Source organism: Dermochelys coriacea, chromosome 8 (assembly GCF_009764565.3).
Source record: "Dermochelys coriacea isolate rDerCor1 chromosome 8, rDerCor1.pri.v4, whole genome shotgun sequence".
NCBI lineage: Eukaryota > Metazoa > Chordata > Testudines > Dermochelyidae > Dermochelys > Dermochelys coriacea.
In genome coordinates this window covers 85,859,306-85,872,212 of record NC_050075.1, presented here as the reverse complement: position 1 = coordinate 85,872,212, position 12,907 = coordinate 85,859,306, and the positions used below count along the sequence as shown (strand labels likewise).

Here is a 12,907-nt window from a genome sequence, read left to right as displayed (position 1 = left end):
GTGAGTCTGAGCTTTTCCCTTCAGATACCTCATGTCTTTGCTCCATCATCTGCTCAAACCCCTTCCTAAACTCAACGAGACTTTCCACCTGCATCTCCAAACCTCGGATCTTTTCCTCCATCAGCTCTATCAGACGGCATTTCATGCAGAAAAAACTCTTACCGGGTCCCCCCTCCAGGATCATGTATATACCACAGCTTCCATATCCAGTCATCCTCAATGTGTCTTCCACTACAGGAGTCATCAACTCCTTATCAGATCTGTTTCCCCTTCCTCCTGCCCTCATTCTCATTCCCTCACACACTGGTTTCTGGTCCCAGGCTCCTTGTCCAGACATTCTCAGTCTCCTCTTCCCCCCAATTCATTGTACAATTTCCATGTTCCCAAGAGCAAAATTGAATTCCAGTCCCAGTCTCCTTGCCCAACCAGTCCCAGACTTTCCAGGTCTAATTCCAGCCTCTCCTCCCAGCCAGTTTCTTTCCTTTCACTTCCAGTCCCAGTCTCACCAGACAACTTCTTCTTCCATACTGCCAGAGTGCCAATAAAAGAGTCATTGAGAGCACAGGAGAAATAGACTACTGCTCTCACTCCCAGTGCGCAGCCCCAGTCTGACCCAGAGCAGCAATTACAGGGAAAGTCAGGTTCCCAGACCAGTCTCCCTCCCTGGGCTTCTCATCTAGTCTCATTGTCTGTGCCTCCCCTTGGTCCTTGTCCCAATCTCTTTGCTGAACCAGTGCCAGTTCTTCCCCCACACTCTAGCGTCTTTCCAGTTCTTTCCAGTCCCCCAGTTCTCCACTGGTTCCCAGCTCAGTCTTCTTGCTCAGCCAGTCCCCCTAATTCCCAGACCCCTATCAGCCTCCAGATCTGGTCCACACCACCAAGGCTCCTTGTCCAAGTCTACTCCCCCAGCCCTCCCCTGCAACACCATAGCTCTGGTTCTTGTCTCCTTTTCATTTGAATCAAATGGCCTCCTCCTCCACACTGTCTGGGAGAAGTCATTGAGAACACAGGAGAGGCAGGCTCTGTGCTCCCAGTTCCACTGTTTGGCCCGTCCTCAGCTCAGAGCAGACATTACTGGAACAGGCCTGTTTTGCTCCTATAGCCCTAGGCTGGAGAGAATGTGCTCAGTCATTTATAGGAGCTGTGAGGTGATGGAGAATGCTCCATTGTTCTGCAGGGATAATCCATGCATAGTATGCTCAACGGATGGAATCTTCAGAGATTTTAGCTGTTAAACTCTAGCAAGTCTCCACAGAGCATGTGTGAAGAACACTTTCTTAAAATTTTCCAAAGGCTTATAAATTGGCCAAATGTTGGTGGATTTTTGATGGGGCAACAAAAGACACATTCTTGACACAAAGGTCATCCCCACTGCCAAATTTCAAATCCCTGTTCCAAAGTTAGGGGGCAGTAGAGCTGTTCAAAGAACGGTTCATCAGGATTTTTTAACATAGGCAAGACAATGTATTGCTCCCTAGACTCATTCTTGCAAATGGCTGAACTGTTTTGATTGAAATTTTAAAAAAATTATAGCTTGAGTCAGACACACAGATCGAAAAAGTTATCCTGAATAATTAAAGTTTGACAAAGTTATAAGCAACTGAAAATAGGGTCTGATAATGTAAAGTATCAAGCAACTTAATTAGAAGTGACACTACCAGCCCCACCTATAATAAATAACTAATATGGTTGCTAAAATCTTTCCAAGTAGCTTTTTCTCATTTACGGTTAGTTAGATTTTTTATTTTATAAAGTATTACAAAAGGAACAAATTACTAACCCTTCCTCTGTGGAATTCTATGTTCCCCTAGTTTATTCTTTTTTTCTTTTTTTCTCAATGTGGGTGAAATGGAGAAAACTGGTTGTTTTTTTCTTCTCAGACATAAAACAGGAAGCTTTCTAAAATTATTCATATAGAAGACCTGTTAACAAAACAAATTTTATTTTAATTAAACATGCCATTATAATCAAGAAAATGAAGACTTGTAGCAATAATACAGCATATATTACTTTTTCCTGTAAATAATTAGATATCTATACACATTTTACCGATTTGACAAAGAAAATCCTCCTTTTTTTGTGGACTGATACCCCTTTTTTGCAAGACTATTTGTTACTAGCCAGAATCTCTATTTGCTTGGCTAGGTGCATACTTGTCCAACCCCACACCTCTAATCCTGAAAAAAATCGCAGTTTTTGGTCTGAACAACTCTTCACTCATCATATGTTATACCAAGATGCATTCCTTTGTAGTTTTTCAGTGACAAGGGCACTTTATCTTTAGCAAAGTGAGCAAACAAGGAACCCTGAAGAACAGTTTATGATATTCTCAGCTTTTTAAGTGAATACAGTGCTTGCCTGTAGAACACATTTGAAGCTCACACCCTTTATTTACCCACAGAACTGGTACATGATACACAGTAGCAATTCATGACATGGTGTCATGTAAATGTGTGTAATTCTTGACCTACTATTTCCAACTCTATGGTGAGAGGTGTTTTTTGTTTCTGTGCCCACTGGCATTCTGGCTTTTTTGCTGAGACTGTCATACAAGGATGCCAATTGATACTAACTGAGGTGATGCATTTTATGATGTAGATACCAGCCAACTAGAAATTGGACTGAAACTCATTTCGCTTACACTGCCAAACAGCTATCAGATAACATTTTTCTCTCACTTCTCAAGTGAGCCAGATCCAAACTAGTGATCCACAGCTAGTTGAAAAGGATTGGTAATGAGAAACATAACCTAAATTATCCAGTGCACCAGGCTTATGATATTCTGTAGGTCAGTCAATAAGATATTTGAAAGCTTGAACACATGATTTAATGCACATATTGTACCTTGGGCTATGCAGAAAGGGTGCAGGTGGGTTCAGAGGCAGAAGATCCATCCTCGTCACCAAAATGTTGTAGCAACCAGGCAAGGTACTAACAAACTTCAACAGGACTTTATTTTTAAAGTGGAAACCTGTTTATCAAGCTGCTACTGCACCTTCGGTAGCTCTCAATCCGCCTCCTCAACTCCCCCCCCTTCCTGTTTCCTGTCCTTTCAGACTCCCAACAGCCAGTGCTCCCAGTTCTAATAATTACAAGCAGCATCTAAACACCACATATGTTTCAACAGTAAGATTGTAAACAATGTCTCTTTAGACAAAACATGATTTCAGGTCTTTAGATAAGAATTTTTTAACAAATATTATTGCCAATATGTTTCATTTAAATTTATTCTTATTTATGTCATTTCCCATGTAATTTACTCATGTCAACAGTGATATGCATTCCACTATCTTCTATAAATTAATTGCTGGCTCTAGTTTTCTTTCCATTCTACACACAAAAAAACTAAACTAAACCAAATGTAAAACAAAACAAAACAACAATTCAGACTTATGACAATGATGTAAGAAAACATATGACTGTGTTTATTTTAAACAATTCATTTAAAAGATCATAATTACTAGTTCATGCTAATGCCCAATTTACACTGTTTCTTTTTCCCCCCCATATACCCTATGTCTTATTACTTGTGAAAGGTGCCAATTTACTGCCAAACTCAACCTCCCAATAATGATGCCACTTGTGATGTGTTATAGGACATTTATTCAAAAGAAACTGGACTGAGATACCAACTTGTTTCATAAAAAAGCCTAGCATGATGGACTGTTGGTCACTACCAAAGTGGATTAGTTTAGAAGTGATAGTATAAGGTTCTATGTCTTATAACCAAAGTTCTAAGCCATCCATTTCCCTTAGAGAAGCATTTAAAAAGTAGAAACATACATAGGTTTGACACATAGGATAAACAGGACAGAATACAATCTCTTTCAAGTAAACTAAAGTACAACAATTCAGTAAGACACTCCCATCCAGTAAAAGAAATTCTACAGATTTATTTAAGTAGAGTATCATTAATTCATGGATTTTTTTTCTATTTGGAACTCAGAGAATACGTTGTTCAGCAACATCTGTAGGTCATCATAAATTTGGGTTTAAGGTTGTGTGTAAAGTTAAATGATAAAATCAAAAAACACCAAAACTTAGACTCAGTAGTACTTACTAATGGAAAGGCCCCATTGATGAGAGTCAGGGCTGCAGAATCAGGCCCTTAGTGAGGAAGCAGTTATAATTATATTTTTAGGCATTCTTGGCACAAAAATGTGGTTTAGTCACCACAGTCAAAAAGAACAATGAAAAACTGTATTTTTACAGTTAAAATACATCAAGTATAGAATATAACCTGTTTTTCACTAAATAAATACTATTGTTAGTACTGTTAAGATTACAGAAATACTACTTACTCTGAAGACATCAAGCAACAATTTTCCCTATTATATCATTATACCCAAATAATTTCTAATGGAGAGTTAGGCAGTAAACATACAATCTATATATATTCTTAGAGTCATGATTCCTTTCTTGTAGGGGTTAAGCACAGATGCACCTAGAAAATCATAGGAACAACACTACAATCACAAAGCCTGAGTTAGGTGCCTAGGCTCCCTAAACACTAATGCGGAGACATAGGCAATCCACAAAAGCCAACACACTAGGCAGAGAGCTCCTAAGCTAGTCAATGGGAGATGCAAACAAGAGAAGTGTGTCCTAAGTCATGCCCCTCTCTCAGAGATTGGTGCCTAAATCTGAGCTGCAAGGAGGTGCCTATGCCTTTAAAACACTTTCAGTATCAGTAGCATTGCATTTATTTCACTGGTTTTGTAACATCAGACAAAATGCTTGCATATTTCTACATTATATCAACAGACTGATGGCAGGTACATACTTGAGTTTGATTCTTTCTCCTGGAGTTTCATCAGTTATTAATGTGATTCAGTTAGCTTCCTAGATGACTTCTGAAATACTCACAAATTTTCACCATTATCACTAATATTTCCTTTGAATACCACAGGATGCTATTCTCAATTTAAACCATTTGTTCAGAATTCTGGCACTACTGCTTCACTGCTTTATTAGATTGATAAGTCTCCCTTCATCATGTTCATATTCTTATAATATTCTTTCTCTTTCAAGAAATTATAATTTATGTCTATGATTATTTTGGAGCAGTCTTAACATTATCAGATTAGTATTTTACTTCACAGTTCTAATCTTCCACAGTACTAAGAAAATACAACTCCTGGACATTTTAATAGGTGCCATAACTTAAATTAATAAAGGATGTTTTTATTTAGGAATACATTTTAACTAGTTAAAAACAAAAGTTAAACACAACTTGATAAGATACAGTACACTTTTTTAATTAAAATCATCATAAATTTGAAGTAAGACTTTTAAAAGTTCAATAAAAGATTCAGCAATAAGGAAGAAAATATGGAATAGCATTACAAATTGCTCACTGTAAAACTTGTGGGGCATCACCACTATGCCGAATAACAAGGTATGAAAGTAAAGAAAGCATGTCCTGCAGATAGGCATTGAATTTGAAGATGTGTGCACAGTGTCTCTACAACAACTAAGTGATGCATGGTATAAAGCATCTTTTTGTTTGAGTCCAACTGATTCAGAAGTATTCAGAGGCTGAAAAGCAAACCTGAACACTACAAGGTCAATGGTTGTTACATTCTTTTACAACAAACCAAGCCTAAATTTGACCTTGAGTGTTAACCCTGGCTTGGGAAGCAAGTGCTGGCAGTTTATGTTGGTGATTTGGATTCTCTGGTTAAGTTGTACAAGAAAGAGAGCAGAGACTTCTCAATAGCCTAATCAAGGTTGGAATCTTATTATGATATTCTGAGTTTCCCAGAGCAACTAAATTGTTAGTAAGACCCTTTCAAGAGGCTGGTGGTAAGATTTTTTAATATCAGGATAGCTAACAAATAGTAATTTTTCTGGTTAATAATTTGTTTTTGTAGTATTTTCTTTTACTGTATGTTTCCAACACATATGGAGGTGATAGACACAAAAATTGCACAGCAGGGCGATAATTAGTTTATCCTGCTCCCACAAATGTCAGAAGATTGAACAATTTCAAACAGCCATTAGCTTTTATAATCTATCTTACTAGAGAAATATTTCCTCCTTCCTCTTAAAGGAAAATTCCCCTCCCCTCACCCCCAGAGTATGCATATTCACAGGGTAAGAATCAATTATCACTGAATAAACTGAAATACATATTTTGTAAATAATCAGTATTTCTGAAACTAGTGGTGGAAGCAGCCATTTTATTGAAAAGTAGTGTCACCTGCAATAATGACGACTGTGATCTGTAGTAATAATGGCTTAACAATCACAAGAACTATTTCAATATGTATAAACATTAAACATATATGTTCTAAGGGAACTGAAAAAAAATGTACAATCTTACATCAGGCTCCAACAGTAGTAATGTCAAAAATGACATGTTCTCAACAAAATGTCCACCTCTAGCATTATTCTATAAAATGTCAATCTTAATTAACTGTGAAAAAAGAATATTTTATAGTTCATTTGCGATTAAAAGTTTTTTTACGTCTTAAAAATGTAAATGTTAGGCTAAGGAAAATGAGTGCAGGTTTCCTTTCCTTCTCTCTAATTCTTAAAATCACTTTTTATTAACAGCTCATCTACATTTGTTGTAAACTAAATGTTTAATTTTGTTACACTTTTTAAAGAGAAACAAAATGTTAATTGTGTGTACAGACACTAACCTAACTATGTCCATTTATTAAACCATTAAACTCAAGATTCTTAGGGCAGTGCTTTTAGAAGACTTCTGTAAATATACATAAGCAGAACCAAGATTGTAACAGAAGTGAAAACTCCAACGGCTAATTTCAGAGGAAGTTCTGTTAGTGCCAGTGGAATTCCACTTGCTTAAAGTATCATAGAATATCAGGGCTGGAAGGGACCTCAAGAGGTCATCTAGTCCAACCCTCTGCTCAAACAAAGCAGGACCAATCCCCAGTTTTTGGCTCAGATCCCTAAATGGACCCTTCAGGGATTGAACTCAGGACCCTGGGTTTAACAAGTCAATGCTCAAACCACTGAGCTATCCCTCTGTACAGTTGAATTTGGCCTCAAGAGTCTGACTCATCAACACTTGTGGAAGAATCATCAGCTCAAGGTATTTTAAATTCACTGCACTTTGTCATCACTTTCACACTGTTTTATGGATTTTTCCATTCTGACCGGTGCTGAGGATGATTAATATTGAAAAAAAAAAAGACATGCCATATAACAGAAAAAATATGTAAAAATTTAAAATACTATACATTTAGAATAGTACTTTTCATAGACTTATGAAATGACAAAATGCCTTAGATTCTGGGCCTGAGCCTCATTTACACTAAGGCCCTGGCATGGTAAAAGAGTTTTAGCGTGTTGTAAAGAACTTTACTACAAATGAGAATCAGGTCCTCTATGTACAGTGATCATATCATCCACCACTAAAATGTATCTATCTCTGGAGTGCAAACCAAGCAACCACTCTCCTGAAAGACACAACCTTCAGCAGCAGTTTCCTCTGTGAAAATTTCCTTTTCCAAAGTTCAGAACTTTATTTATTTATGGGCATTTCTATGGAGATTTGCTATATTCATTCTAGACCAGTGCAAAAAGCACTGCCAGATTAAGGGATCAGTGACAGTTTTAAAGTTCAATAACTCACATACGATCAGAGCTAGAAATTAATGCTGTATATCATAGGCAAGTTTTTTCCACTGTTACATATCATGTGTATCTAGCGCCGGCAAGTCATAGAATCCTGGAACTTGAAATCTTATTATTCTGGCTACTTGTTTGCTTTTCCTTTCACTTCCACTCCCTTATTTCTAATTAAGCTAAAATTAGAGTTGTATACACCGGAAACCTTTGAACCTATCATTCAAATGTTATAACCCATTGACCGAAAGGCCAAACTCCCACAGATCTTGAAGAAAGAAGGATCACACCAATAAAGCATTAACCGTTTTACATGTTCACCAGATATTATCTCTTAAAATCATGTTAAAATCTAACTGCAGAAAACAGTAAAACGGTAATAAGAATGATCTGATTTTAAGGTTGGATATCTCAAACTACTAGGGATGGAAATACAGTGTGAACTTCTCTAATTAGAAGTTAGACCAGTGACCAGAAAGGAAAGGGTTAGATCTATGGCTTTCACTGGAAAACAGATGACAAGGAAAGCACATTGTTTAAGGCTATAAAACTGGTAGTTAAAAGAGCTCTGTGTCAGGTCCAGGATAAAAGAAACACAAAAAGCTAGAATCAGATAAGGAAATTTACAGGCAGTATCAGATTGTTGGCAATTGACAAGTACCTTTCCTGACTCTTGGGGTGCCTGCAGCTATGATTGGAACCACCTCTGGTAATGTATGATTTTTTTAAAGTTCAAATTAACAAGATAGATGGTTTAAAAATAATCAAAATAACATTAAGAAATTGTTCCACATGAAATTCATTCAGTAATTATATTTAAAGTTATACATATTTACTGTATAAAGAGAGGCTATTTTGGTTTTAACTCCAAAAAGAAAAAACTCCTGATTCTCTTCTATGAGGAGGAAAACTACAGGTTACATGCAAAAGTGGGACAGTGGCATTCTATGTAGTATCTGACAAAAGTAAGAAAGCATAGAGAAAGCAGGAAAACAGAAAATTCTATTTGTTAAAAGGAAACAAATATGCTCTTCTGTTTGTACACGTGGGTTTTCTAATGCTCTTTTGTATCACAGAATAGCAGCATTATACCTTTAAACTATGTGAAAAGATATGAAAAAGATATTTAAATAATGGAAGTGCACTGAATGGCAAGTAGTTTTTACAAAATTGCACAGCACTAACAATTAACATAGTATAATATTTAGAGCTATAGATGTATACTAAACATTAGCATTCCTGTCTTTATTATCCATTTGTATCACACATCAGCATTTTACATTATTTGTTCTGGATATGCAGGAAGAAAGACAAGATGTGAGGGGTGTGGTTTAATTACGCCATAACTTTATCAGCTTAGTGCATCTGGGAACTATCGAGCAATATACTGTGCAATGCAGGTGATGATTCCTTCTTTAATTATTTCTACCTGGTAAAGGGCTGCCATCATCCTTCCACAGCTGTTCCCCAGCCAGCTGCTGGGACCTCACCACCCTTTCCTTACTTCTTTCCCCCCCCTCTAAGTCTAAACAAAGGCCATTCTGTCTTTGAGGTTGTAGGGATTGCAATATAGCTTGTAAAACAGAACCTTAAATGTCAAGAACAAAGTTTTTCAATAGAGTTCTTTATTCTTAACAGATTTTCCTGGAATATTTAGAATGATCCTTGGTGCTATATTCAGAGTCCAGATTTTTCTGAAAATAGTTATTAAATTAATATTTAATAGTACACTTACTTGTTTCCCAGATGTAAGCTTTTTGTCCTCAGTATTCTGTTCTGGTTTAATGATGTGATATATAAAGCTTTTACTATCACATACTGGAAATGTGCTTTGACTGTAAATTTGTTTTGCTTCATCTCTGATATAATATCTCTGCAGAAGAACTTCATCCCAAGGAATTTTGCTGTAAAAACAGAATTTCTGTTATTTTAGTTCACAGTAAATAAAAATGTAGGTACTTCTGAATGACTGAATAATCCGGACAGTTGATTCTTTTATTGTTGCTAAAGAACAAAGTGAACCGCAATACTTATAATTTCCTCCTGTACATCATTATTACTTAAGAAGAAAGGAAAAGAAAGGGAATTATATGCCGAAAACAATGTTAATTTAATATTTAGATTGAAATCTTATTGACATAAAAGGCAGAAAATGCAGTTAAGATTTCCACTTCTATCTTAACTTGGTTCCCTAGCTGATATATGCAGTAAAATAAGATATTTTACAATATACAAAATAAGAAAAGCTGGAAAGGCCCTTAAGTTAAATGCAAGTCTCACAGTTGTATTAAGAACAGGAGTACTTGTGGCACCTTAGAGACTAACAAATTTATTAGAGCATAAGCTTTCGTGGCCTACAGCCCACTTCATCGGATGCATACTATTAAGAGGGTCTTCAGAAGGGAAAAAAACAAGGAAAGGTGTATTGTGCTGATTGGCTGAAGTGAAGGAGAAGTAAGAAAAAGGCCTATAAAAAAAAGGCTGCAGGGCCTAACAAATTAATCCATGTTAGATTCCATTCAGGTCAAGATTTTGGAAAAAGCTTTCTAATGCTGTAAAACTGGGTCTTTAGAAGTGGTGTCTAGCTGTATAGATATTACCTGATTTTTATTAGCTAAACTTGTAAATCAAATACATTAATTTATCTTATTGCTAGTTAAAATATAAATTTTGATATACACAATGGATTTCTGACTTTTGGTGCCACAAGTACTCCTTTTGATTTTTAAATGAATCTACAACTCACAATTCCATGCTATATATAATTAATTACATTTAGGTTTGGCAGAATTACTTTTTTTTAATCATTTTGACTTCTAAAATGTATTTTTAAACTTTTTTTTTAGATTTTTAGCTATTTCAATTTTCATAGCTATAGAAAGTTGGGGGGTATCAGAAAATAATTTAGTGACAGACACTGAGATGAAAAAAGTTAACATTTTACAACTGTTAAAATGTTAACACAAATTGTCAAAATCACATCAAAATATACAAATAAATATCCTTAAATCTAATTCTAATAAATTCTCAAGCAGCATTTTTATAACTTTGCCTGTCTGTAAATTTTGATTATTATCAATGGAACTATTTTTGTCTGTGTATGTATAGTGAAAATCAATGTTTAGATAGTTACCAAAAAAAATCTAATCCTTCCAAGCTTAATTATATTTACATTCATTTTAAGGATACTTTATACTGTCAGTGTGGTGTGAAGGGGCTGTAATGTAAATGAAACTCAGACTCACTGTGTATTGTAAACATGAGCTCCTTTTCCCAAAGCTGATCCAACTCCCACTGAGATCAACTGAGAGGTCCCCCATTGATTTAAATGGATTTGGGCCCTAAATATAGGGTTCTCTTCTCTTTGTTTCAGGCCCTATATTGTATTTCTACCTTTCATGTGGAAAAGTCAGCCTGTTGTACAACCATGACACTGTACAACTCAGAAGATAGTAAATAATTTCAAATGCATATGTAAGGCTACAATTCTGTCAGGGAGATCACAGATTCCATGACTTTCTGGGATCTCCAGGACTTCTTCTGGGACAGGGCTGGAGCAGCTGTCAGCCCCGGGCAGTCTGAACAGCTGACCAATAGTCAGCAACAGGCCACCAGAACAGCGATCCCCAGCCCGCCGAAGCAGCAGCTGAAGTTGGGTCTGACTTTGATGTAGGAAAAGCCATGGGGCTGAAGCAGCTGCAAGCCCTGGCAGCGTTTTGTTTGTCCCTCCTCCAGTCACAGGCTTCCATTAATTTTTGTTTATTGCCCGCGACCTGTCCATGACTATTACTAAAAATACCTGTGACAAAATCAAAGTCTTATGCATAAAGCCCAAAGTGTTGTTAAATTTTATTAATAAATATTTTGATAACAGCTAACTCGCACTCTGAAAGCAAGCCTCTGATCCAAATTTAGTGTCAATTTACATCCCCGATCTAACTAACTAGGAAAAAGATCTCCAAATAACTGTACAAATTCCAGTGATATGGTATGTTGTGAGTTTTCCATTTAATGAATTGAACAAAACAAGAAAAAATATATTTACCTTTGCTAACAGGATACAGGGTTACAATTTTGAACTCATTCAAAAAAGGACGTATTTCAGAGGAACAGGCTTGAGACAAATTAATTTACATCTGTGGGGAATGAAGAGGGGATTTGGAAGGGAAAATGTAATATTTATGTTGAATCGTAGGATCAGCAAAAACAAGCTTTTGCTTGCTACTGGTTTTCTTTTTATAACAGAGGGCAAATGGGGGCACCATCCACTATCACTGACTTCAATGGGATTTTGTATCAGCACTTAAGGTTATATCTTCACTATAAAACAAAATAATTTGTATTTTTACATCAAGAAAACCCTAGTGGAGACAAGGGATAAGAAGTCTTCATGTCAATGTAACTAGTCAAAATCAACCCCCAACCCCCCCACCTGTGCAGTTTTATCATCTCTCTTACTTATTTTGCTTCCTTTTCTGTCCCTACTTCCCTTACCCAAAATAAGCAAACAAAAAATAACAAACCAGTAACCACTTTGTCTGTTCTCCAGCCACCACACTTAAAACTCACTTAAAATCACTATCAGTATCTCAAAGCAATCAGCTGTCCACAGATCCTGCTCAACTACACCACTGTGACAGGTTGGATCACAGAAACCCCCTGGGAATTGCCTCCTGATGTGCCAAGAGTACTTCTGCCCCTGCTTTCCTGCCCAGTCAACTTAGGACTTCAGTACCCTGCCTGGTTTGAGCCAGGCCCACTAGCCTGCTGCAAACCCAGGTCTGAACCATGTCCCCTAACAGCTGTAGGCTCAATTGAAAGCAGCTTACAGAAGTGTTCCTGTCTTTAACACTCAGATACCCAACTCCCAATGGGATCCAAAGTCCAAATAAATCTGTTTTACCCTGTATAAAGTTTATACAGAGTAAACTCATAAATTGGTTGCCTTCTATAACACTGATAGAGAGATATGCACAGCTGTTTGCCCCCGCCCGCCCCAGTATAATACATACTCTGGGTTAATTAATAAGTAAAAAGTGATTTTATTAAGTACAGGAAGTAGGATATAAGCGGTTCCAAGTAGTAAAAGACAAAACAAAGTGAATTACCAAGCAAAATAAAATAAAACACACCAGTCTAAGTCTAGTACAGTAATAAAAACTGAATACAGATAAAAGAAAAGGAATACTTGTGGCACCTTAGAGACTAACCAATTTATTTGAGCTTTTGTGAGCTACAGCTCACTTCATCGGATGCATGTAGTGGAAAATACAGTGGGGAGATTTTATATACACAGAGAATATGAAAC

The 12,907-nt window shown here is 36.5% G+C and overlaps 1 protein-coding gene across 5 annotated transcripts in view; it reads right to left on the bottom strand.

Moving 5' to 3' along the window:
• Nucleotides 1–12,907, bottom strand: part of LRRIQ3 (leucine rich repeats and IQ motif containing 3) — a 117,810-nt gene that overhangs the window by 56,501 nt on the left and 48,402 nt on the right. For all 5 annotated transcript variants that reach the window (XM_038412098.2, XM_043520183.1, XM_038412096.2 and 2 more), the window contains 2 exons: nt 9,335–9,503; nt 1,781–1,922 (listed from right to left, as the gene is read on the bottom strand). In XM_038412098.2, the coding sequence (XP_038268026.1) occupies nt 1,781–1,922; nt 9,335–9,503 (311 nt within the window). The remainder of the gene's footprint in view (nt 1–1,780; nt 1,923–9,334; nt 9,504–12,907) is intronic.